This window comes from Salmo salar, chromosome ssa26 (assembly GCF_905237065.1).
Source record: "Salmo salar chromosome ssa26, Ssal_v3.1, whole genome shotgun sequence".
NCBI classification, from domain to species: domain Eukaryota; kingdom Metazoa; phylum Chordata; class Actinopteri; order Salmoniformes; family Salmonidae; genus Salmo; species Salmo salar.
In genome coordinates, this window is record NC_059467.1 from 38,792,103 (window position 1) to 38,818,295 (window position 26,193).

Sequence of the window (26,193 nt, forward strand, 5' to 3'; positions counted from 1 at the left end):
ATATAGCTAGTGGTGGTATGTGTGTGGTGGGGGGACAGTGATTCATATAGCTAGTGGTGGTATGTGTGTGGTGGGGGGACAGTGATTCATATAGCTAGTGGTGGTATGTGTGTGGTGGGGGGGACAGTGATTCATATAGCTAGTGGTGGTATGTGTGTGGTGGGGGGACAGTGATTCATATAGCTAGTGGTGGTGGTGGGGGGAACAGTGATTAATATAGCTAGTGGTGGGGGGAACAGTGATTCATATAGCTAGTGGTGATGGGGGGGACATGTGGTTGTATGTGTGTGGTGGGGGGACAGTGATTCCTGTAGCTAGTGGTGATGGGGGGGACAGTAATTCATATAGCTAGTGGTGGTATGTGTGTGGTGGGGGTGTCAGTGATTCCTGTAGCTAGTGGTGGTATGTGTGTGGTGGGGGGACAGTGATTCATATAGCTAGTGGTGGTATGTGTGTGGTGGGGGGACAGTGATTCCTATAGCTAGTGGTGGTGGGGGGACAGTGATTCATATAGCTAGTGGTGGTATGTGTGTGGTGGGGGGGACAGTGATTCCTATAGCTAGTGGTGGTATGTGTGTGGTGGGGGGGACAGTGATTCCTATAGCTAGTGGTGGTATGTGTGTGGTGGGGGGGACAGTGATTCATATAGCTAGTGGTGGTATGTGTGTGGTGGGGGGACAGTGATTCCTATAGCTAGTGGTGGTGGGGGGGACAGTGATTCGTATAGCTAGTGGTGGTATGTGTGTGGTGGGGGGACAGTAATTCATATAGCTAGTGGTGATGGGGGGACAGTGATTCCTATAGCTAGTGGTGGTATGTGTGTAGTGGGGGGATCAGTGATTCCTGTAGCTAGTGGTGGTATGTGTGTGGTGGGGGGGACAGTGATTCATATAGCTAGTGGTGGTATGTGTGTGGTGGGGGGGGACAGTGATTCATATAGCTAGTGGTGGTATGTGTGTGTTTGGGGGACAGTGATTCATATAGCTAGTGGTGGTATGTGTGTGGTGGGGGGGACAGTGATTCATATAGCTAGTGGTGGTATGTGTGTGTTTGGGGGACAGTGATTCATATAGCTAGTGGTGGTATGTGTGTGGTGGGGGGGACAGTGATTCATATAGCTAGTGGTGGTATGTGTGTGGTGGGGGGGACAGTGATTCATATAGCTAGTGGTGGTGGTGGGGGGGAACAGTGATTAATATAGCTAGTGGTGATGGGGGGGACATGTGGTTGTATGTGTGTGGTGGGGGGACAGTGATTCCTGTAGCTAGTGGTGATGGGGGGACAGTAATTCATATAGCTAGTGGTGGTATGTGTGTGGTGGGGGGGACAGTGATTCCTGTAGCTAGTGGTGGTATGTGTGTGGTGGGGGGACAGTGATTCATATAGCTAGTGGTGGTATGTGTGTGGTGGGGGGACAGTGATTCCTATAGCTAGTGGTGGTGGGGGGACAGTGATTCATATAGCTAGTGGTGGTATGTGTGTGGTGGGGGGACAGTGATTCATATAGCTAGTGGTGATGGGGGGACAGTGATTCATATAGCTAGTGGTGGTATGTGTGTGGTGGGGGGGGACAGTGATTCATATAGCTAGTGGTGGTGGTGGGGGAACAGTGATTCATATAGCTAGTGGTGGGGTGAACAGTGATTCATATAGCTAGTGGTGGGGGGAACAGTGATACATATAGCTAGTGGTGATGGGGGGACATGTGGTTGTATGTGTGTGTTGGGGGGACATTGATTCCTGTAGCTAGTGGTGATGGGGGGACAGTAATTCATATAGCTAGTGGTGGTATGTGTGTGGTGGGGGGACAGTGATTCCTATAGCTTGTGGTGGTATGTGTGTGGTGGGTGGGACAGTGATTCATATAGCTAGTGGTGGTATGTGTGTGGTGGGGGGGACAGTGATTCCTATAGCTTGTGGTGGTGGGGGGGACAGTGATTCATATAGCTAGTGGTGGGGGGGGACAGTCATTCCTATAGCTAGTGGTGGTGGGGAGACAGTGATTCCTATAGCTAGTGGTGGTTTGTGTGTGGTGGGGGGACAGTGATTCCTATAGCTAGTGGTGGTATGTGTGTGGTGGGGGGGACAGTGATTCATATAGCTAGTGGTGGTAGGGGGGGGACAGTGATTCCTATAGCTAGTGGTGGTATGTGTGTGGTGGGGACAGTGATTCATATAGCTAGTGGTGGTATGTGTGTGGTGGGGGGACAGTGATTCATATAGCTAGTGGTGGTGGGGGGGACAGTGATTCCTATAGCTAGTGGTGGTATGTGTGTGGTGGGGGGGACAGTGATTCATATAGCTAGTGGTGGTATGTGTGTGGTGGGGGGACAGTGATTCCTATAGCTAGTGGTGGTATGTGTGTGGTGGGGGGGACAGTGATTCATATAGCTAGTGGTGGTATGTGTGTGGTGGGGGGGACAGTGATTCCTATAGCTTTTGGTGGTGGGGGGACAGTGATTCCTATAGCTAGTGGTGGTATGTGTGTGGTGGGGGGACAGTGATTCATATAGCTAGTGGTGGGGGGGACAGTCATTCCTATAGCTAGTGGTGGTGGGGGAGACAGTGATTCCTATAGCTAGTGGTGGTATGTGTGTGGTGGGGGGACAGTGATTCCTATAGCTAGTGGTGGTATGTGTGTGGTGGGGGGGACAGTGATTCATATAGCTAGTGGTGGTAGGGGGGGACAGTGATTCCTATAGCTAGTGGTGGTATGTGTGTGTGGTGGGGGGGACAGTGATTCATATAGCTAGTGGTGGTGGGGGGGACAGTGATTCCTATAGCTAGTGGTGGTATATGTGTGGTGGGGTTTCAGTGATTCATATAGCTAGTGGTGGTATGTGTGTGGTGGGGGGGACAGTGATTCATGTAGCTAGTGGTGGTGGGGGGGCAGTGTTTCATATAGCTAGTGGTGGTATGTGTGTGGTGGGGGGAACAGTGATTCCTGTAGCTAGTGGTGATGGGGGGGACAGTAATTCATATAGCTAGTGGTGGTATGTGTGTGGTGGGGGGGACAGTGATTCCTATAGCTAGTGGTGGTATGTGTGTGGTGGGGGGGACAGTGATTCCTATAGCTAGTGGTGGTATGTGTGTGGTGGGGGGGACAGTGATTCATATAGCTAGTGGTGGTATGTGTGTGGTGGGGGGACAGTGATTCCTATAGCTAGTGGTGGTGGGGGGGACAGTGATTCGTATAGCTAGTGGTGGTATGTGTGTGGTGGGGGGACAGTAATTCATATAGCTAGTGGTGATGGGGGGGACAGTGATTCCTATAGCTAGTGGTGGTATGTGTGTAGTGGGGGGATCAGTGATTCCTGTAGCTAGTGGTGGTATGTGTGTGGTGGGGGGGACAGTGATTCATATAGCTAATTGTGGTATGTGTGTGGTGGGGGGGACAGTGATTCATATAGCTAGTGGTGGTATGTGTGTGTTTGGGGGACAGTGATTCATATAGCTAGTGGTGGTATGTGTGTGGTGGGGGGGACAGTGATTCATATAGCTAGTGGTGGTATGTGTGTGGTGGGGGGGACAGTGATTCATATAGCTAGTGGTGGTGGTAAGGGGGGAACAGTGATTAATATAGCTAGTGGTGGGGGGAACAGTGATTCATATAGCTAGTGGTGGGGGGAACAGTGATTCATATAGCTAGTGGTGATGGGGGGACATGTGGTTGTATGTGTGTGGTGGGGGAACAGTGATTCCTGTAGCTAGTGGTGATGGGGGGGACAGTAATTCATATAGCTAGTGGTGGTATGTGTGTGGTGGGGGGGACAGTGATTCATATAGCTAGTGGTGGTGGTAAGGGGGAACAGTGATTAATATAGCTAGTGGTGGGGGGAACAGTGATTCATATAGCTAGTGGTGGGGGGAACAGTGATTCATATAGCTAGTGGTGATGGGGGGGACATGTGGTTGTATGTGTGTGGTGGGGGAACAGTGATTCCTGTAGCTAGTGGTGATGGGGGGACAGTAATTCATATAGCTAGTGGTGGTATGTGTGTTGTGGGGGTGTCAGTGATTCCTGTAGCTAGTGGTGGTATGTGTGTGGTGGGGGGACAGTGATTCCTATAGCTAGTGGTGGTGGGGGACAGTGATTCATATAGCTAGTGGTGGTATGTGTGTGGTGGGGGGGGACAGTGATTCCTATAGCTAGTGGTGGTATGTGTGTGGTGGGGGGACAGTGATTCATATAGCTAGTGGTGGTATGTGTGTGGTGGGGGGACAGTGATTCCTATAGCTAGTGGTGGTGGGGGGACAGTGATTCATATAGCTAGTGGTGGTATGTGTGTGGGGGGGGGACAGTGATTCCTATAGCTAGTGGTGGTATGTGTGTGGTGGGGGGACAGTGATTCCTATAGCTAGTGGTGGTATGTGTGTGGTGGGGGGGACAGTGATTCATATAGCTAGTGGTGGTATGTGTGTGGTGGGGGGACAGTGATTCCTATAGCTAGTGGTGGTGGGGGGGACAGTGATTCGTATAGCTAGTGGTGGTATGTGTGTGGTGGGGGGACAGTAATTCATATAGCTAGTGGTGATGGGGGGGACAGTGATTCCTATAGCTAGTGGTGGTATGTGTGTGGTGGGGGATCAGTGATTCATGTAGCTAGTGGTGGTATGTGTGTGGTGGGGGGGACAGTGATTCCTATAGCTAGTGGTGGTATGTGGGGGGGGACAGTGATTCATATAGCTAGTGGTGGTATGTGTGTGGTGGGGGGACAGTGATTCATCCAGCGACTTAGTGGTGATGCTGTGCGTGGGAGACCACGCGTTATGCTCCCCAGTGGTGGTGGGGGGGACAGTGATTCCTATAGCTAGTGGTGGTTGTGTGGGTGGGGGAACAGTGATTCCTATAGCTAGTGGTGGTGGGGGGACAGTGATTCATATAGCTGGTGGTTGTATGTGTGTGGTGGGGGGACAGTGATTCCTATAGCTAGTGGTGATGGGGGGGACAGTGATTCATATAGCTAGTGGTGGTATGTGTGTGGTGGGGGGACAGTGATTCCTGTAGCTAGTGGTGGTGGGGGGACAGTAATTCCTATAGCTAGTGGTGGTATGTGTGTGGTGGGGGGACAGTGATTCCTATAGCTAGTGGTGGTATGTGTGTGGTGGGGGGACAGTGATTCATATAGCTAGTGGTGGTATGTGTGTGGTGGGGGGGACAGTGATTCATATAGCTAGTGGTGGTGGGGGGACAGTGATTCATATAGCTAGTGGTGGTATGTGTGTGGTGGGGGGACAGTGATTCCTATAGCTAGTGGTGGTGGGGGGGACAGTGATTCATATAGCTAGTGGTGGTATGTGTGTGGTGGGGGGAACAGTGATTCCTATAGCTAGTGGTGGTGGGGGGGACAGTGATTCCTATAGCTAGTGGTGGTATGGGTGGTGGGGGGACAGTGATTCATATAGCTAGTGGTGGTTGGTGGGGGACAGTGATTCATATAGCTAGTGGTGTATGTGGGGTGGGGGGACAGTCTAGTGGTTGTATGTGTGTGGTGGGGGGACAGTGATTCCTATAGCTAGTGGTGGTGGGGGGGACAGTGATTCATATGCAGTGGTGGTATGTGTGTGGTGGGGGGGACAGTGATTCCTATAGCTAGTGGTGGTATGTGTGTGGTGGGGGGACAGTGATTCATATAGCTAGTGGTGGTATGTGTGTGGTGGGGGGACAGTGATTCCTATAGCTAGTGGTGGTATGTGTGTGGTGGGGGGACAGTGATTCCTATAGCTAGTGGTGGTATGTGTGTGGTGGGGGGACAGTGATTCATATAGCTAGTGGTGGTATGTGGTGGTGGGGGGACAGTGATTCATATAGCTAGTGGTGGTGGGGGGGACAGTGATTCCTATAGCTAGTGGTGGTTGTGTGTGGTGGGGGGACAGTGATTCCTATAGCTAGTGGTGGTATGTGTGTGGTGGGGGGACAGTGATTCATATAGCTAGTGGTGGTGGTGGGGGGGGACAGTGATTCCTATAGCTAGTGGTGGTGGGGGGGACAGTGATTCCTATAGCTAGTGGTGGTATGTGTGTGGTGGGGGGGACAGTGATTCATATAGCTAGTGGTGGTATGTGTGTGGTGGGGGGACAGTGATTCCTATAGCTTGTGGTGGTATGTGTGTGGTGGGTGGGACAGTGATTCATATAGCTAGTGGTGGTATGTGTGTGGTGGGGGGACAGTGATTCCTATAGCTTGTGGTGGTGGGGGGACAGTGATTCATATAGCTAGTGGTGGTGGGGGGACAGTCATTCCTATAGCTAGTGGTGGTGGGGGAGACAGTGATTCCTATAGCTAGTGGTGGTATGTGTGTGGTGGGGGGACAGTGATTCCTATAGCTAGTGGTGGTATGTGTGTGGTGGGGGGGACAGTGATTCATATAGCTAGTGGTGGTGGGGGGGGGGACAGTGATTCCTATAGCTAGTGGTGGTATGTGTGTGGTGGGGGGACAGTGATTCCTATAGCTAGTGGTGGTGGGGGGGGACAGTGATTCATATAGCTAGTGGTGGTATGTGTGTGGTGGGGGGGACAGTGATTCATATAGCTAGTGGTGGTGGGGGGGACAGTGATTCCTATAGCTAGTGGTGGTATGTGTGTGGTGGGGGGGACAGTGATTCATATAGCTAGTGGTGGTATGTGTGTGGTGGGGGGGACAGTGATTCCTATAGCTAGTGGTGGTATGTGTGTGGTGGGGGGGACAGTGATTCATATAGCTAGTGGTGGTATGTGTGTGGTGGGGGGGACAGTGATTCCTATAGCTTTTGGTGGTGGGGGGGACAGTGATTCCTATAGCTAGTGGTGGTATGTGTGTGGTGGGGGGACAGTGATTCATATAGCTAGTGGTGGGGGGGACAGTCATTCCTATAGCTAGTGGTGGTGGGGGAGACAGTGATTCCTATAGCTAGTGGTGGTATGTGTGTGGTGGGGGGACAGTGATTCCTATAGCTAGTGGTGGTATGTGTGTGGTGGGGGGACAGTGATTCATATAGCTAGTGGTGGTAGGGGGGGACAGTGATTCCTATAGCTAGTGGTGGTATGTGTGTGGTGGGGGGACAGTGATTCATATAGCTAGTGGTGGTGGGGGGGACAGTGATTCCTATAGCTAGTGGTGGTATATGTGTGGTGGGGGTTCAGTGATTCATATAGCTAGTGGTGGTATGTGTGTGGTGGGGGGGACAGTGATTCCTATAGCTAGTGGTGGTGGGGGGGACAGTGATTCATATAGCTAGTGGTGGTATGTGTGTGGTGGGGGGACAGTGATTCATTTACATTTTTACATTTTAGTCATTTAGCAGACGCTCTTATCCAGAAGCGACTTACAGTAGTGAATGCATACATTTCATACATTTTTTCTCCCTGTACCCGTCCCCGTGGGAATCGAACCCACAACCCTGGCGTTGCAAACACCATGCTCTACCAACTGAGCCACACGGGACAGTGGTGGTGGGGGGGACAGTGATTCCTATAGCTAGTGGTGGTATGTGTGTGGTGGGGGGGACAGTGATTCCTATAGCTAGTGGTGGTGGGGGGACAGTGATTCATATAGCTGGTGGTTGTATGTGTGTGGTGGGGGGGACAGTGATTCCTATAGCTAGTGGTGGTGGGGGGGACAGTGATTCATATAGCTAGTGGTGGTATGTGTGTGGTGGGGGAACAGTGATTCCTATAGCTAGTGGTGGTGGGGGGGGACAGTGATTCCTATAGCTAGTGGTGGTATGTGTGTGGTGGGGGGGACAGTGATTCATATAGCTAGTGGTGGTATGTGTGTGGTGGGGGGACAGTGATTCATATAGCTAGTGGTGGTATGTGTGTGGTGGGGGGGACAGTGATTCCTATAGCTAGTGGTGGTGGGGGGACAGTGATTCATATAGCTGGTGGTTGTATGTGTGTGGTGGGGGGACAGTGATTCCTATAGCTAGTGGTGGTGGGGGGGGACAGTGATTCATATAGCTAGTGGTGGTATGTGTGTGGTGGGGGGAACAGTGATTCCTATAGCTAGTGGTGGTGGGGGGGGACAGTGATTCCTATAGCTAGTGGTGGTATGTGTGTGGTGGGGGGGACAGTGATTCATATAGCTAGTGGTGGTATGTGTGTGGTGGGGGGACAGTGATTCATATAGCTAGTGGTGGTATGTGTGTGGTGGGGGGGACAGTGATTCCTATAGTTAGTGGTGGTATGTGTGTGATGGGGGGGACAGTGATTCCTATAGCTAGTGGTGGTGGGGGGACAGTGATTCATATAGCAAGTGGTGGTATGTGTGTGGTGGGGGGACGGTGATTCATATAGCTAGTGGTGGTATGTGTGTGGTGGGGGGGACAGTGATTCATATAGCTAGTGGTGGTATGTGTGTGGTGGGGGGACAGTGATTCATATAGCTAGTGGTGGTATGTGTGTGGTGGGGGGACGGTGATTCATATAGCTAGTGGTGGTATGTGTGTGGTGGGGGGACAGTGATTCATATAGCTAGTGGTGGTATGTGTGTGGTGGGGGGGACAGTGATTCATATAGCTAGTGGTGGTGGGGGGGGACAGTGATTCATATAGCTAGTGGTGGTATGTGTGTGGTGGGGGGGACAGTGATTCATATAGCTAGTGGTGGTATGTGTGTGGTGGGGGGACAGTGATTCATAAGCTGGTGGTGGTGGTGGGGGGGACAGTGATTCCTATAGCTAGTGGTGGTGGGGGGACAGTGATTCCTATAGCTAGTGGTGGTATGTGTGTGGTGGGGGGGACAGTGATTCATATGGCTAGTGGTGGTATGTGTGTGGTGGGGGGACAGTGATTCCTATAGCTTGTGGTGGTATGTGTGTGGTGGGTGGGACAGTGATTCATATAGCTAGTGGTGGTATGTGTGTGGTGGGGGGGACAGTGATTCCTATAGCTTGTGGTGGTGGGGGGACAGTGATTCATATAGCTAGTGGTGGGGGGGGGACAGTCATTCCTATAGCTAGTGGTGGTGGGGAGACAGTGATTCCTATAGCTAGTGGTGGTATGTGTGTGGTGGGGGGACAGTGATTCCTATAGCTAGTGGTGGTATGTGTGTGGTGGGGGGGACAGTGATTCATATAGCTAGTGGTGGTAGGGGGGGACAGTGATTCCTATAGCTAGTGGTGGTATGTGTGTGGTGGGGGGGACAGTGATTCATATAGCTAGTGGTGGTGGGGTGGGACAGTGATTCCTATAGCTAGTGGTGGTATGTGTGTGGTGGGGGGGACAGTGATTCATATAGCTAGTGGTGGTGGGGGGGACAGTGATTCCTATAGCTTGTGGTGGTATGTGTGTGGTGGGGGGACAGTGATTCCTGTAGCTAGTGGTGGTATGTGTGTGGTGGGGGGACAGTGATTCATATAGCTAGTGGTGGTATGTGTGTGGTGGGGGGGACAGTGATTCATATAGCTAGTGGTGGTATGTGTGTGGTGGGGGGGACAGTGATTCATATAGCTAGTGGTGGTATGTGTGTGTTGGGGGGACAGTGATTCATATAGCTAGTGGTGGTATGTGTGTGGTGGGGGGGACAGTGATTCCTATAGCTAGTGGTGGTATGTGTGTGGTGGGGGGGTCAGTGATTCATATAGCTAGTGGTGGTGGTGGGGGGAACAGTGATTAATATAGCTAGTGGTGGGGGGGGAACAGTGATTCATATAGCTAGTGGTGATGGGGGGACATGTGGTTGTATGTGTGTGGTGGGGGGACAGTGATTCCTGTAGCTAGTGGTGATGGGGGGACAGTAATTCCTATAGCTAGTGGTGGTATGTGTGTGGTGGGGGTGTCAGTGATTCCTGTAGCTAGTGGTGGTATGTGTGTGGTGGGGGGACAGTGATTCATATAGCTAGTGGTGGTATGTGTGTGGTGGGGGGACAGTGATTCCTATAGCTAGTGGTGGTGGGGGGGACAGTGATTCATATAGCTAGTGGTGGTATGTGTGTGGTGGGGGGGACAGTGATTCCTATAGCTAGTGGTGGTATGTGTGTGGTGGGGGGGACAGTGATTCCTATAGCTAGTGGTGGTATGTGTGTGGTGGGGGGGACAGTGATTCATATAGCTAGTGGTGGTATGTGTGTGGTGGGGGGGACAGTGATTCCTATAGCTTTGTGGTGGTGGGGGGGACAGTGATTCCTATAGCTAGTGGTGGTATGTGTGTGGTGGGGGGACAGTGATTCCTATAGCTAGTGGTGGTGGGGGGGACAGTGATTCGTATAGCTAGTGGTGGTATGTGTGTGGTGGGGGGGACAGTGATTCCTATAGCTAGTGGTGATGGGGGGGACAGTGATTCCTATAGCTAGTGGTGGTATGTGTGTGGTGGGGGGATCAGTGATTCATATAGCTAGTGGTGGTATGTGTGTGGTGGGGGGACAGTGATTCCTATAGCTAGTGGTGGTATGTGTGTGGTGGGGGGGACAGTGATTCATATAGCTAGTGGTGGTATGTGTGTGATGGGGGGACAGTGATTCATATAGCTAGTGGTGGTTTGTGTGTGGTGGGGGGACAGTGATTCCTATAGCTAGTGGTGGTATGTGTGTGGTGGGGGGGACAGTGATTCATATAGCTAGTGGTGGTGGGGGGGGACAGTGATTCCTATAGCTAGTGGTGGTATGTGTGTGGTGGGGGGACAGTGATTCATATAGCTAGTGGTGGTATGTGTGTGGTGGGGGGACAGTGATTCATATAGCTAGTGGTGGTGGGGGGGACAGTGATTCCTATAGCTAGTGGTGGTATGTGTGTGGTGGGGGGACAGTGTTCATATAGCTAGTGGTGGTATGTGTGTGGTGGGGGGGACAGTGATTCCTATAGCTAGTGGTGGTATGTGTGTGGTGGGGGGGACAGTGATTCATATAGCTAGTGGTGGTATGTGTGTGGTGGGGGGGACAGTGATTCCTATAGCTTTTGGTGGTGGGGGGACAGTGATTCCTATAGCTAGTGGTGGTATGTGTGTGGTGGGGGGACAGTGATTCATATAGCTAGTGGTGGGGGGGGACAGTCATTCCTATAGCTAGTGGTGGTGGGGGAGACAGTGATTCCTATAGCTAGTGGTGGTATGTGTGTGGTGGGGGGACAGTGATTCCTATAGCTAGTGGTGGTATGTGTGTGGTGGGGGGGACAGTGATTCATATAGCTAGTGGTGGTAGGGGGGGGACAGTGATTCCTATAGCTAGTGGTGGTATGTGTGTGTGGTGGGGGGACAGTGATTCATATAGCTAGTGGTGGTGGGGGGGACAGTGATTCCTATAGCTAGTGGTGGTATATGTGTGGTGGGGTTTCAGTGATTCATATAGCTAGTGGTGGTATGTGTGTGGTGGGGGGGACAGTGATTCATGTAGCTAGTGGTGGTTGTGGGGGGGGCAGTGTTTCATATAGCTAGTGGTGGTATGTGTGTGGTGGGGGGAACAGTGATTCCTGTAGCTAGTGGTGATGGGGGGACAGTAATTCATATAGCTAGTGGTGGTATGTGTGTGGTGGGGGGGACAGTGATTCCTATAGCTAGTGGTGGTATGTGTGTGTGGTGGGGGGGACAGTGATTCCTGTAGCTAGTGGTGATGGGGGGGACAGTGATTCCTATAGCTAGTGGTGGTATGTGTGTGGTGGGGTTTCAGTGATTCATATAGCTAGTGGTGGTATGTGTGTGGTGGGGGGACAGTGATTCATGTAGCTAGTGGTGGTGGGGGGGCAGTGTTTCATATAGCTAGTGGTGGTATGTGTGTGGTGGGGGAACAGTGATTCCTGTAGCTAGTGGTGATGGGGGGGACAGTAATTCATATAGCTAGTGGTGGTATGTGTGTGGTGGGGGGACAGTGATTCCTATAGCTAGTGGTGGTATGTGTGTGGTGGGGGGACAGTGATTCCTATAGCTAGTGGTGGTATGTGTGTGGTGGGGGGGACAGTGATTCATATAGCTAGTGGTGGTATGTGTGTGGTGGGGGGACAGTGATTCCTATAGCTAGTGGTGGTGGGGGGACAGTGATTCGTATAGCTAGTGGTGGTATGTGTGTGGTGGGGGGACAGTAATTCATATAGCTAGTGGTGATGGGGGGGACAGTGATTCCTATAGCTAGTGGTGGTATGTGTGTAGTGGGGGATCAGTGATTCCTGTAGCTAGTGGTGGTATGTGTGTGGTGGGGGGACAGTGATTCATATAGCTAGTGGTGGTATGTGTGTGGTGGGGGGGACAGTGATTCATATAGCTAGTGGTGGTATCTGTGTGTTTGGGGGACAGTGATTCATATAGCTAGTGGTGGTATGTGTGTGGTGGGGGGGACAGTGATTCCTATAGCTAGTGGTGGTATGTGTGTGGTGGGGGGGACAGTGATTCATATAGCTAGTGGTGGTATGTGTGTGGTGGGGGGGACAGTGATTCATATAGCTAGTGGTGGTGGTGGGGGGGAACAGTGATTAATATAGCTAGTGGTGGGGGGGAACAGTGATTCATATAGCTAGTGGTGGGGGGAACAGTGATTCATATAGCTAGTGGTGATGGGGGGACATGTGGTTGTATGTGTGTGGTGGGGGAACAGTGATTCCTGTAGCTAGTGGTGATGGGGGGGACAGTAATTCATATAGCTAGTGGTGGTATGTGTGTGGTGGGGGTGTCAGTGATTCCTGTAGCTAGTGGTGGTATGTGTGTGGTGGGGGACAGTGATTCATATAGCTAGTGGTGGTATGTGTGTGGTGGGGGGACAGTGATTCCTATAGCTAGTGGTGGTGGGGGGACAGTGATTCATATAGCTAGTGGTGGTATGTGTGTGGTGGGGGGGACAGTGATTCCTATAGCTAGTGGTGGTATGTGTGTGGTGGGGGGACAGTGATTCATATAGCTAGTGGTGGTATGTGTGTGGTGGGGGGACAGTGATTCCTATAGCTAGTGGTGGTGGGGGGACAGTGATTCATATAGCTAGTGGTGGTATGTGTGTGGTGGGGGGACAGTGATTCCTATAGCTAGTGGTGGTATGTGTGTGGTGGGGGGGACAGTGATTCCTATAGCTAGTGGTGGTATGTGTGTGGTGGGGGGGACAGTGATTCATATAGCTAGTGGTGGTATGTGTGTGGACAGTGATTCCTATAGCTAGTGGTGGTGGGGGGACAGTGATTCGTATAGCTAGTGGTGGTATGTGTGTGGTGGGGGGACAGTAATTCATATAGCTAGTGGTGATGGGGGGACAGTGATTCCTATAGCTAGTGGTGGTATGTGTGTAGTGGGGGATCAGTGATTCCTGTAGCTAGTGGTGGTATGTGTGTGGTGGGGGGACAGTGATTCATATAGCTAGTGGTGGTATGTGTGTGGTGGGGGGGACAGTGATTCATATAGCTAGTGGTGGTATGTGTGTGTTTGGGGGACAGTGATTCATATAGCTAGTGGTGGTATGTGTGTGGTGGGGGGGACAGTGATTCATATAGCTAGTGGTGGTATGTGTGTGGTGGGGGGACAGTGATTCATATAGCTAGTGGTGGTGGTGGGGGGGAACAGTGATTAATATAGCTAGTGGTGGGGGGAACAGTGATTCATATAGCTAGTGGTGGGGGGGAACAGTGATTCATATAGCTAGTGGTGATGGGGGGGACATGTGGTTGTATGTGTGTGTGGGGGGGACAGTGATTCCTATAGCTAGTGGTGATGGGGGGACAGTAATTCATATAGCTAGTGGTGGTATGTGTGTGGTGGGGGGGACAGTGATTCCTGTAGCTAGTGGTGATGGGGGGACAGTAATTCATATAGCTAGTGGTGGTATGTGTGTGGTGGGGGGGACAGTGATTCCTGTAGCTAGTGGTGGTATGTGTGTGGTGGGGGGACAGTGATTCATATAGCTAGTGGTGGTATGTGTGTGGTGGGGGGACAGTGATTCATATAGCTAGTGGTGATGGGGGGACAGTGATTCATATAGCTAGTGGTGGTATGTGTGTGGTGGGGGGGACAGTGATTCATATAGCTAGTGGTGGTGGTGGGGGAACAGTGATTCATATAGCTAGTGGTGGGGTGAACAGTGATTCATATAGCTAGTGGTGGGGGGGAACAGTGATACATATAGCTAGTGGTGATGGGGGGGACATGTGGTTGTATGTGTGTGGTGGGGGGGACAGTGATTCCTGTAGCTAGTGGTGATGGGGGGGACAGTAATTCATATAGCTAGTGGTGGTATGTGTGTGGTGGGGGGGACAGTGATTCATATAGCTAGTGGTGGTATGTGTGTGTTTGGGGGACAGTGATTCATATAGCTAGTGGTGGTATGTGTGTGGTGGGGGGACAGTGATTCATATAGCTAGTGGTGGTATGTGTGTGGTGGGGGGGACAGTGATTCATATAGCTAGTGGTGGTGGTGGGGGGGAACAGTGATTAATATAGCTAGTGGTGGGGGGGAACAGTGATTCATATAGCTAGTGGTGGGGGGAACAGTGATTCATATAGCTAGTGGTGGGGGGGGACAGTCATTCCTATAGCTAGTGGTGGTGGGGGAGACAGTGATTCCTATAGCTAGTGGTGGTATGTGTGTGGTGGGGGGACAGTGATTCCTATAGCTAGTGGTGGTATGTGTGTGGTGGGGGGACAGTGATTCATATAGCTAGTGGTGGTGGGGGGGACAGTGATTCCTATAGCTAGTGGTGGTATGTGTGTGGTGGGGGGGACAGTGATTCATATAGCTAGTGGTGGTATGTGTGTGGTGGGGGGACAGTGATTCCTATAGCTAGTGGTGGTATGTGTGTGGTGGGGGGACAGTGATTCATATAGCTAGTGGTGGTATGTGTGTGGTGGGGGGGACAGTGATTCCTATAGCTTTTGGTGGTGGGGGGGACAGTGATTCCTATAGCTAGTGGTGGTATGTGTGTGGTGGGGGGACAGTGATTCATATACCTAGTGGTGGGGGGGGACAGTCATTCCTATAGCTAGTGGTGGTGGGGGAGACAGTGATTCCTATAGCTAGTGGTGGTATGTGTGTGGTGGGGGGACAGTGATTCCTATAGCTAGTGGTGGTATGTGTGTGGTGGGGGGGACAGTGATTCATATAGCTAGTGGTGGTAGGGGGGGGGACAGTGATTCCTATAGCTAGTGGTGGTATGTGTGTGGTGGGGGGGACAGTGATTCATATAGCTAGTGGTGGTGGGGGGGGACAGTGATTCCTATAGCTAGTGGTGGTATATGTGTGGTGGGGGTTCAGTGATTCATATAGCTAGTGGTGGTATGTGTGTGGTGGGGGGGACAGTGATTCCTATAGCTAGTGGTGGTGGGGGGGGGACAGTGATTCATATAGCTAGTGGTGGTATGTGTGTGGTGGGGGGGACAGTGATTCATTTACATTTTTACATTTTAGTCATTTAGCAGACGCTCTTATCCAGAGCGACTTACAGTAGTGAATGCATACATTTCATACATTTTTTTCTCCCTGTACCCGTCCCCCGTGGGAATCGAACCCACAACCCTGGCGTTGCAAACACCATGCTCTACCAACTGAGCCACACGGGACAGTGGTGGTGGGGGGGACAGTGATTCCTATAGCTAGTGGTGGTATGTGTGTGGTGGGGGGGGACAGTGATTCCTATAGCTAGTGGTGGTGGGGGGACAGTGATTCATATAGCTGGTGGTTGTATGTGTGTGGTGGGGGGGACAGTGATTCCTATAGCTAGTGGTGGTGGGGGGGACAGTGATTCATATAGCTAGTGGTGGTATGTGTGTGGTGGGGGGAACAGTGATTCCTATAGCTAGTGGTGGTGGGGGGGACAGTGATTCCTATAGCTAGTGGTGGTATGTGTGTGGTGGGGGGACAGTGATTCATATAGCTAGTGGTGGTATGTGTGTGGTGGGGGGGACAGTGATTCATATAGCTAGTGGTGGTATGTGTGTGGTGGGGGGACAGTGATTCCTATAGCTAGTGGTGGTGGGGGGGACAGTGATTCATATAGCTGGTGGTTGTATGTGTGTGGTGGGGGGGACAGTGATTCCTATAGCTAGTGGTGGTGGGGGGGACAGTGATTCATATAGCTAGTGGTGGTATGTGTGTGGTGGGGGAACAGTGATTCCTATAGCTAGTGGTGGTGGGGGGGACAGTGATTCCTATAGCTAGTGGTGGTATGTGTGTGGTGGGGGGGACAGTGATTCATATAGCTAGTGGTGGTATGTGTGTGGTGGGGGGGACAGTGATTCATATAGCTAGTGGTGGTATGTGTGTGGTGGGGGGGACAGTGATTCCTATAGTTAGTGGTGGTATGTGTGTGATGGGGGGGACAGTGATTCCTATAGCTAGTGGTGGTGGGGGGGACAGTGATTCATATAGCAAGTGGTGGTATGTGTGTGGTGGGGGGACGGTGATTCATATAGCTAGTGGTGGTATGTGTGTGGTGGGGGGGACAGTGATTCATATAGCTAGTGGTGGTATGTGTGTGGTGGGGGGACAGTGATTCATATAGCTAGTGGTGGTATGTGTGTGGTGGGGGGACGGTGATTCATATAGCTAGTGGTGGTATGTGTGTGGTGGGGGGGACAGTGATTCATATAGCTAGTGGTGGTATGTGTGTGGTGGGGGGGACAGTGATTCATATAGCTAGTGGTGGTGGGGGGGACAGTGATTCATATAGCTAGTGGTGGTATGTGTGTGGTGGGGGGACAGTGATTCATATAGCTAGTGGTGGTATGTGTGTGGTGGGGGGACAGTGATTCATATAGCTGGTGGTGGTGGTGGGGGGGACAGTGATTCCTATAGCTAGTGGTGGTATGTGTGTGGTGGGGGGACAGTGATTCATATAGCTAGTGGTGGTATGTGTGTGGTGGGGGGGACAGTGATTCCTATAGCTTGTGGTGGTATGTGTGTGGTGGGGGGGACAGTGATTCCTATAGCTTGTGGTGGTGGGGGGGACAGTGATTCATATAGCTAGTGGTGGGGGGGGACAGTCATTCCTATAGCTAGTGGTGGTGGGGGAGACAGTGATTCCTATAGCTAGTGGTGGTATGTGTGTGGTGGGGGGACAGTGATTCCTATAGCTAGTGGTGGTATGTGTGTGGTGGGGGGACAGTGATTCATATAGCTAGTGGTGGTAGGGGGGGGACAGTGATTCCTATAGCTAGTGGTGGTATGTGTGTGGTGGGGGGGACAGTGATTTATATAGCTAGTGGTGGTGGGGGGGACAGTGATTCATATAGCTAGTGGTGGTATGTGTGTGGTGGGGGGACAGTGATTCATATAGCTAGTGGTGGTGGGGGGGACAGTGATTCCTATAGCTAGTGGTGGTATGTGTGTGGTGGGGGGACAGTGATTCATATAGCTAGTGGTGGTATGTGTGTGGTGGGGGGGACAGTGATTCCTATAGCTAGTTTTGGTATGTGTGTGGTGGGGGGGACAGTGATTCATATAGCTAGTGGTGGTATGTGTGTGGTGGGGGGGACAGTGATTCCTATAGCTAGTTTTGTTGGTGGCAGCTTGGTATGTGTGTGGTGGGGGGGACAGTGATTCCTATAGCTTTTGGTGGTGGGGGGGACAGTGATTCCTATAGCTAGTGGTGGTATGTGTGTGGTGGGGGGGACAGTGATTCATATAGCTAGTGGTGGTAGGGGGGGGACAGTGATTCATATAGCTAGTGGTGGGGGGACAGTCATTCCTATAGCTAGTGGTGGTGGGGGAGACAGTGATTCCTATAGCTAGTGGTGGTATGTGTGTGGTGGGGGACAGTGATTCCTATAGCTAGTGGTGGTATGTGTGTGGTGGGGGGGACAGTGATTCATATAGCTAGTGGTGGTAGGGGGGGGACAGTGATTCCTATAGCTAGTGGTGGTATGTGTGTGGTGGGGGGGACAGTGATTCATATAGCTAGTGGTGGTGGGGGGGACAGTGATTCCTATAGCTAGTGGTGGTATGTGTGTGGTGGGGGTTCAGTGATTCCTATAGCTAGTGGTGGTATGTGTGTGGTGGGGGGGGACAGTGATTCATGTAGCTAGTGGTGGTATGTGTGTGGTGGGGGGGACAGTGATTCCTATAGCTAGTGGTGGTGGGGGGACAGTGATTCCTATAGCTATTGGTGGTATGTGTGTGGTGGGGGGACAGTGATTCCTATAGCTAGTGGTGGTGGGGGGGATCAGTGATTCATATAGCTAGTGGTGGTATGTGTGTGGTGGGGGGGACAGTGATTCATATAGCTAGTGGTGGTATGTGTGTGGTGGGGGGGACAGTGATTCATATAGCTAGTGGTGGTTGTGTGTGGTGGGGGGACAGTGATTCCTATAGCTATTGGTGGTATGTGTGTGGTGGGGGGGACAGTGATTCCTATAGCTAGTGGTGGTATGTGTGTGGTGGGGGGGACAGTGATTCCTATATTTGTGGTGTGTTGGTGGTGGGGGGGGACAGTGATTCATATAGCTAGTGGTGGTATGTGTGTGGTGGGGTGACAGTGATTCCTATATTTGTGGTATGTGTGTGGTGGGGGGGACAGTGATTCCTATAGCTAGTGGTGGTATGTGTGTGGTGGGGGGGGGACAGTGATTCATATAGCTAGTGGTGGTGGTGGGGGGGGACAGTGATTCATATAGCTGGTGGTGGTATGTGTGTGGTGGGGGGACAGTGATTCCTATAGCTTGTGGTGGTGGGGGGGACAGTGATTCATATAGCTAGTGGTGGTATTTGTGTGGTGGGGGGGACAGTGATTCCTATAGCTTGTGGTGGTGTGGGGGGGGGGGACAGTGATTCATATAGCTAGTGGTGGTGTGTGTGGTGGGGGGGACAGTGATTCCTATATTTGTGGTGTGTGTGAACTCGATATAGCATGCCATCAGACTTTATAGGCACAGTAAAGTTGATAGAAATCCATTGTTGCGTAGAGGTTTTGCTAGCATTGCAGCCCTAACGTTGTAATTGTGCTCCATGTTGCAGTGATGTTTGCCTATGAGCAGTGTCTGTTGGTGCTTGGCCATCACCCTGACGTGTGGTATGAGGCTGCCCAGTATCTGGACCAGTCCAGTAAACTACTGGCAGAGAAGGGGGTAAGAGAGGCCACTGATGTCACAATGTGTCCTAATTGGAACAGGGTTTCCTCCACGTTTTAAAAGATATGTTTGTTATTTTAGACCTTACTGTTATATGGTTTTTAAATGCCAGACTTGAACCCTTTCTTCCGCTCCTCAGGACATGAACAACTCTAAGGTGTTCAGTGACGAAGCAGCTAACATCTACGAGCGCGCCATCGGTACTCTGCTGAAGAAGAACATGCTGCTGTACTTTTCATTCGCTGACTACGAGGAGGTGAGCTGCACGAACACCAATCATCTGTCACGGAACACTTGCCAAAAACAAAACATGAGGTCATAATATGAAGATGTCAAGGGTTGCCAAGGAAATGTATAATTGACTGTCATCCATAAATGATTAGTGCATCTTTCACTGCAGACGTATTCATTTGTCTCGTCTCATTCCTATTAAGATTAATTAATTGGATTATTCCGAAGCAATCCTCGTGTTGAGTTAAGTTGTGGAGTGTGAACCAGTATAAATGAATGTTGAATAGAGGTCCAGGAAATGTTTGACAGGCATTTAATTGATGAATGAGCTAACCCACATCTCTCCTCCTTTCAGAGTCGATTGAAGCATGAAAAGGTCCACAGCATCTACAACCGTCTGCTGGCCATCGAGGACATCGACCCCACGCTGGTCTACATCCAGTACATGAAGTTTGGCCGGCGGGCCGAGGGCATCAAGTCAGGCCGCATCATCTTTAAGAAGGCCCGGGAGGACATGCGCACGCGTCACCACGTCTATGTGACTGCAGCACTGATGGAGTACTACTGCAGTAAGGTGGGTATACATAGGCTACGGCCACAAACACATTTAGTCTGAAAATGTGGTATTGAGGCAATGGGACGGAGTCGACGGATGACTGAGAACCAAAAACAGTTGACTTGAAAATAGCGTTTGACAGACAAAAACTGACAATTGATTAATGCATATATGATTTCATCTGTGTCTCTGTGGCCTTAGCCTGACACCCATGCCAACAGTGCAAAGAGAATATAAGGGGAAACATTCTGTGTCTCAATGTTTGACTGGTCTTCCGTTACCTTCCCTCACAGGACAAATCAGTGGCCTTTAAGATATTTGAACTGGGCTTGAAGAAATATGGAGACATTCCAGAGTATATACTTGCATACATCGATTACCTCTCACACCTTAATGGTAAGTGACAAGTGACGGATTCATTTATTGAGACTTGTCATTCACCCTCTTATATAACAATAACACAACCACGGGTGGCTGCCATGGCAACAGTCATTGAGATTGTATAGCTGTTAAGCAATGGTGTTGAAGGCTACAGGGGATCCAATATCAGTCTATTTGTTAAACATGCTGATCCTATTCTCTCTATGACATGGACCCAGTGACATCCTCTATCAGTTACTCATATAGTCAAACTAGATAAAAACCCAGGCAGAGGCGGTCTATAGATGCTGGTGTGTGTTTCTTTATTTCATTGACGTGTATATACTGAACAAAAATACACTGCTCAAAAAAATTAAGGGAACACTTAAACAACACAATGTAACTCCAAGTCAATCACACTTCTGTGAAATCAAACTGTCCACTTAGGAAGCAACACTGATTGACAATAAATTTCACATGCTGTTGTGCAAATGGAATAGACAACAGGTGGAAATTATAGGCAATTAGCAAGACACCCCCAATAAAGGAGTGGTTCTGCAGGTGGGGACCACAGACCACTTCTCAGTTCCTATGCTTCCTGGCTGATGTTTTGGTCACTTTTGAATGCTGGCGGTGCTTTCACTCTAGTGGTAGCATGAGACGGAGTCTACAACCCACACAAGTGGCTCAGGTAGTGCAGCTCATCCAGGATGGCACATCAATGTGAGCTGTGGCAAGAAGGTTTGCTGTGTCTGTCAGCGTAGTGTCCAGAGCATGGAGGCGCTACCAGGAGACAGGCCAGTACATCAGGAGACGTGGAGGAGGCCGTAGGAGGGCAACAACCCAGCTGCAGGACCGCTACCTCCGCCTTTGTGCAAGGAGGAGCACTGCCAGAGCCCTGCAAAATGACCTCCAGCAGGCCACAAATGTGCATGCGTCTGCTCAAACGGTCAGAAACAGACTCCATGAGGGTGGTATGAGGGCCCGACATCCACAGGTGGGGGTTGTGCTTACAGCCCAACACCGTGCAGGACGTTTGGCATTTGCCAGAGAACACCAAGATTGGCGAATTCACCACTGGCACCCTGTGCTCTTCACAGATGAAAGCAGGTTCACACTGAGCACATGTGACAGACGTGACAGAGTCTGGAGACGCCGTGGAGAACGTTCTGCTGCCTGCAACATCCTCCAGCATGACCGGTTGGCGGTGGGTCAGTCATGGTGTGGGGTGGCATTTCTTTGGGGGGCCGCACAGCCCTCCATGTGCTCGCCAGAGGTAGCCTGACTGCCATTAGGTACCGAGATGAGATCCTCAGACCCCTTGTGAGACCATATGCTGGTGCGGTTGGCCCTGGGTTCCTCCTAATGCAAGACAATGCTAGACCTCATGTGGCTGGAGTGTGTCAGCAGTTCCTGCAAGAGGAAGGCATTGATGCTATGGACTGGCCCACCCGTTCCCCAGACCTGAATCCAATTGAGCACATCTGGGACATCATGTCTCGCGCCATCCACCAACGCCACGTTGCACCACAGACTGTCCAGGAGTTGGCGGATGCTTTAGTCCAGGTCTGGGAGGAGATCCCTCAGGAGAACATCCGCCACCTCATCAGGAGCATGCCCAGGCGTTGTAGGGAGGTCATACAGGCACGTGGAGGCCACACACACTACTGAGCCTCATTTTGACTTGTTTTAAGGACATTACATCAAAGTTGGATCAGCCTGTAGTGTGGTTTTCCACTTTAATTTTGAGTGTGACTCCAAATCCAGACCTCCATGGGTTGATAAATTGGATTTCCATTGATTTTTTTTTTGTGTGTGTGATTTTGTCAGCACATTCAACTATGTAAAGAAAAAAGTATTTAATAAGATGATTTCATTCAGATCTAGGATGTGTTATTTTAGTGTTCCCTTTATTTTTTTTGAGCAGTGTATAAACCCAACATCCAAGATTTGAATGAGTTACAGTTAATATAAGGAAATCAGTCAATTTAAATAAATAAATTAGGCCCTAATCTATAGATTTTACATGACTGGGAATACAAATATGCATCTGTTGGTCACAGATCCCTTAAAAACCAAAGGTGGTGGCGTGGATCAGAAAACCAGTCCGTATCTGGTGTGACCACCATTTGCCTCATGCAGCGCAGCAAGTCTCCTTCGCATAGGGTTGATCAGGCTGTTGATTGTGGCCAGTAAACTGTTGTCCCACTCCTCTTCAATGGCTGAGCTAGGTTGCTGGGTATTCATGGCAACAGGAACACGCTGTCGTACACGTCGATCCAGAACATTCCAAATAAGCTCAATGGGTAACATGTCTGGTGAATATGTAGGCCATGGAAGAACTGGGACATTTTCAGCTTCCAGGAATTGTGTACAGATCCTTGCGTCATGGGGCCGTGCATTATCATGCTGAAATATGAGGTGATGGCGGCAGATGAATGGCACGACAATGGGTCCCAGGATTTCATCACGGTATATCTGTGCGTTCATATTGCCATTGATAAAATTCAGTTGTGTTGGTTGTCCGTAGCTTATGCCTGCCCATACCATAACCCCACCGCCACCATGGGGCACTCTGTTCACAAAGTTGACATCAGCAAACCGCTAGCCCACACCACGCCATACACATGGTCTGTGGTTATGAGGCCTGTTGGACATACTACTAATTCTCTAAAAAGATATTGGAGGTGACTTAACATTAAATTCTCTGGCAACAGCTCTGATGGACATTCCTGCAGTCAGCATGCTAATTTAATGCCCCCTCAACTTCAGACACCTGTGGCATTGTGTTGTGTGACAAAACTGCAGATTTTAGTGGCCTGTTATTGTCCCCAGCACAAGGTGCACCTGTGTAATGATCCTGCTATTTAAAACCTCCTACAGGGTCGGTGTCCCCCCCCGCTGGACAGTTGAGCTAACGTAGGCTAATGTGATTAGCATGAGGTTGTAAGTAACAAGAACATTTCCCAGGACAAAGAAATATGTGATATTGGCAGAAAGCTTAAATTATTTTTAATCTAACTGCGCTGTCCAATTTTCACGAGCTATTACAGTGAAAGAATACCATGCTATTGTTTGAGGAGAGTGCACAGTTATGAACTTAAATGTATTAATAAACCAATTAGGCACATTTGGGCAGTCTTGATACAACATTTTGAACAGAAATTCAATGGTTCATTGGATCAGTCTTAACCGTTGCACATACACTGCTGCCTCTCGTGGCCAAAATCTATATTGCGCTTAAATTCTAAGTCATATTTTGGCCTTTCTCTTCTTCACTTTCTCATATTTTAGCCTTCTAACAGCATGTTTTTTGTATTATCTTTTACCAGATCTAATGTGTGTTATTCTCCTACATTCATTTCATATTTCCACAAACTTCAGTGTTTCCTTTCAAATGGTATCAAGAATATGCATATCCTTGCTTCAGGTCCTGAGCTACAGGCAGTTAGATTTGGGTATGTCATTTTAGGAGAAATTGTAAAAAAAAGGGTCTGATCCTTTATTAATCAGGTTCTTGATATGCCACACCTGTCAGGTGGATGGATTTTCTTGGCAAAGGAGAAATGCTCACTAACAGATATAAACAAATTTGCACAAAATTTGGAGGAAATAAGCTTTTTGTGTGTATGGAACATTTCTGGGATGAAACATGGGACCAACACTTTACATGTTCATTTTATATTTTTGTTCAGTGTAGATGTGGTGTTATGCTGTAAATTAGGAGACAGATGCTGAGGCATTATCTGCAACAAAAAGGTAGATTAATGAGTTTGAAAGCCTCACCTCTTTCTCTACCGCCCTCCAGAGGACAACAACACCAGAGTTCTGTTTGAGCGTGTTCTCACCTCGGGAAGCCTGTCGCCAGAGAAGTCTGGGTATGAGGAATTATGTTCCTACAACACCCACATTAGATCTGTCTGTTGTTGTGTTATTATAGAACACCCACATTAGATCTGTCTGTTGTGTTATTATAGAACACCCACATTAGATCTGTCTGTTGTGTTATTATAGAACACCCACATTAGATCTGTCTGTTGTGTTATTATAGAACACCCACATTAGATCTGTCTGTTGTTGTGTTATTATAGGACACCCACATTAGATCTGTCTGTTGTGTTATTATAGAACACCCACATTAGATCTGTCTGTTGTTGTGTTATTATAGGACACCCACATTCGATCTGTCTGTTGTTGTGTTATTATAGGACACCCACATTAGATCTGTCTGTTGTTGTGTTATTATAGGACACCCACATTAGATCTGTCTGTTGTTGTGTTATTATAGGACACCCACATTAGATCTGTCTGTTGTTGTGTTATTATAGAACACCCACATTAGATCTGTCTGTTATTGTGTTACTAATGGGCCTGTGTGTTTGTCAACACCTCTCTCTCAGTGAGATCTGGGCACGTTTCTTGGCCTTTGAGAGTAACATCGGGGACCTGGCCAGTATCCTGAAGGTGGAGCGCAGGCGTTTCACGGCCTTCAAGGACGAGTACGAAGGCAAGGAGACAGCCCTGCTGGTGGACAGATACAAGTTCATGGACCTGTACCCCTGCTCTGCCAGCGAGCTCAAAGCTCTCGGATACAAGGTCTGTACAACTGGTAATTTCTACAGCTACATTTACACAGAAAGATGATTCTGACTGCTATGGCCTCTTCACCTGTTGAAGACTCTTCAATAGAAACAGATCTATGGATATAAAACAAGTGGACCATTTGTGTGTTTCTCTCTTGTTCAACTCTTCAATCACGTGAGGGTAAAGGATATCTGTTTAGAATTCTATGATTTTAACCTGTGTGTGTGCAGGACGTGTCCCGTGCCAAACTGGCGGCGCTGCTCCAGACAGAGACGGTGGTGACTCCATCGGCTCCCACGCAAAAGGACGAGGCCGACCGCAAACCAGAGTACCCCAAACCTGACACTAACCAGATGATCCCCTACCAACCACGACACCAGGCCCGTACGTACCTTACCCCCTCTATCCCTACCAGCTACGACACCTGGCTAGTAGGTACCTTACCCCCTCCTCTACCCCTACCAGCTACGACACCAGGCCCGTACGTACCTTACCCCCTCCTCTACCCCTACCAGCTACGACACCTGGCTAGTAGGTACCTTACCCCCTCCTCTATCCCTACCAGCTACGACACCTGGCTAGTAGGTACCTTACCCCTCCTCTACCCTACCAGCTACGACACCTGGCTAGTAGGTCCCTTACCCCCTCCTCTACCCCTACCAGCTACGACACCTGGCTAGTAGGTACCTTACCCCCTCCTCTATCCCTACCAGCTACGACACCTGGCTAGTAGGTACCTTACCCCCCTCCTCTACCCTACCAGCTACGACACCTGGCTAGTAGGTCCCTTACCCCCTCCTCTACCCTACCAGCTACGACACCTGGCTAGTAGGTCCCTTACCCCCCTCCTCTACCCTACCAGCTACGACACCTGGCTAGTAGGTACCTTACCCCCTCCTCTACCCCTACCAGCTACGACACCTGGCTAGTAGGTACCTTACCCCCCTCCTCTACCCTACCAGCTACGACACCTGGCTAGTAGGTCCCTTACCCCCCTCCTCTACCCTACCAGCTACGACACCTGGCTAGTAGGTACCTTACCCCTCCTCTACCCTACCAGCTACGACACCTGGCTAGTAGGTACCTTACCCCCCTCTACCCCTACCAGCTACGACACCTGGCTAGTAGGTCCCTTACCCCCCTCCTCTACCCCTACCAGCTACGACACCTGGCTAGTAGGTACCTTACCCCCTCCTCTATCCCTACCAGCTACGACACCTGGCTAGTAGGTACCTTACCCCTCCTCTACCCTACCAGCTACGACACCTGGCTAGTAGGTACCTTACCCCCTCCTCTATCCCTACCAGCTACGACACCTGGCTAGTAGGTACCTTACCCCCCCTCCTCTACCCTACCAGCTAGGACACCTGGCTAGTAGGTACCTTACCCCCTCCTCCACCCCTACCAGCTACGACACCTGGCTAGTAGGTACCTTACCCCCTCCTCTATCCCTACCAGCTACGACACCTGGCTAGTAGGTACCTTACCCCCCTCCTCTACCCTACCAGCTACGACACCTGGC

The 26,193-nt window shown here is 50.2% G+C and overlaps 1 protein-coding gene across 1 annotated transcript in view; it reads left to right on the forward strand.

Annotated features, from left to right (window-relative positions):
* Nucleotides 1-26,193, forward strand: part of LOC106587796 (cleavage stimulation factor subunit 3) — a 52,002-nt gene that overhangs the window by 17,958 nt on the left and 7,851 nt on the right. The window contains exons 11-17 of the mRNA XM_045708269.1: nt 18,828-18,937; nt 19,080-19,196; nt 19,527-19,745; nt 20,021-20,123; nt 23,896-23,965; nt 24,488-24,683; nt 24,902-25,055. Of these exons, the coding sequence (XP_045564225.1) occupies nt 18,828-18,937; nt 19,080-19,196; nt 19,527-19,745; nt 20,021-20,123; nt 23,896-23,965; nt 24,488-24,683; nt 24,902-25,055 (969 nt within the window). The remainder of the gene's footprint in view (nt 1-18,827; nt 18,938-19,079; nt 19,197-19,526; nt 19,746-20,020; nt 20,124-23,895; nt 23,966-24,487; nt 24,684-24,901; nt 25,056-26,193) is intronic.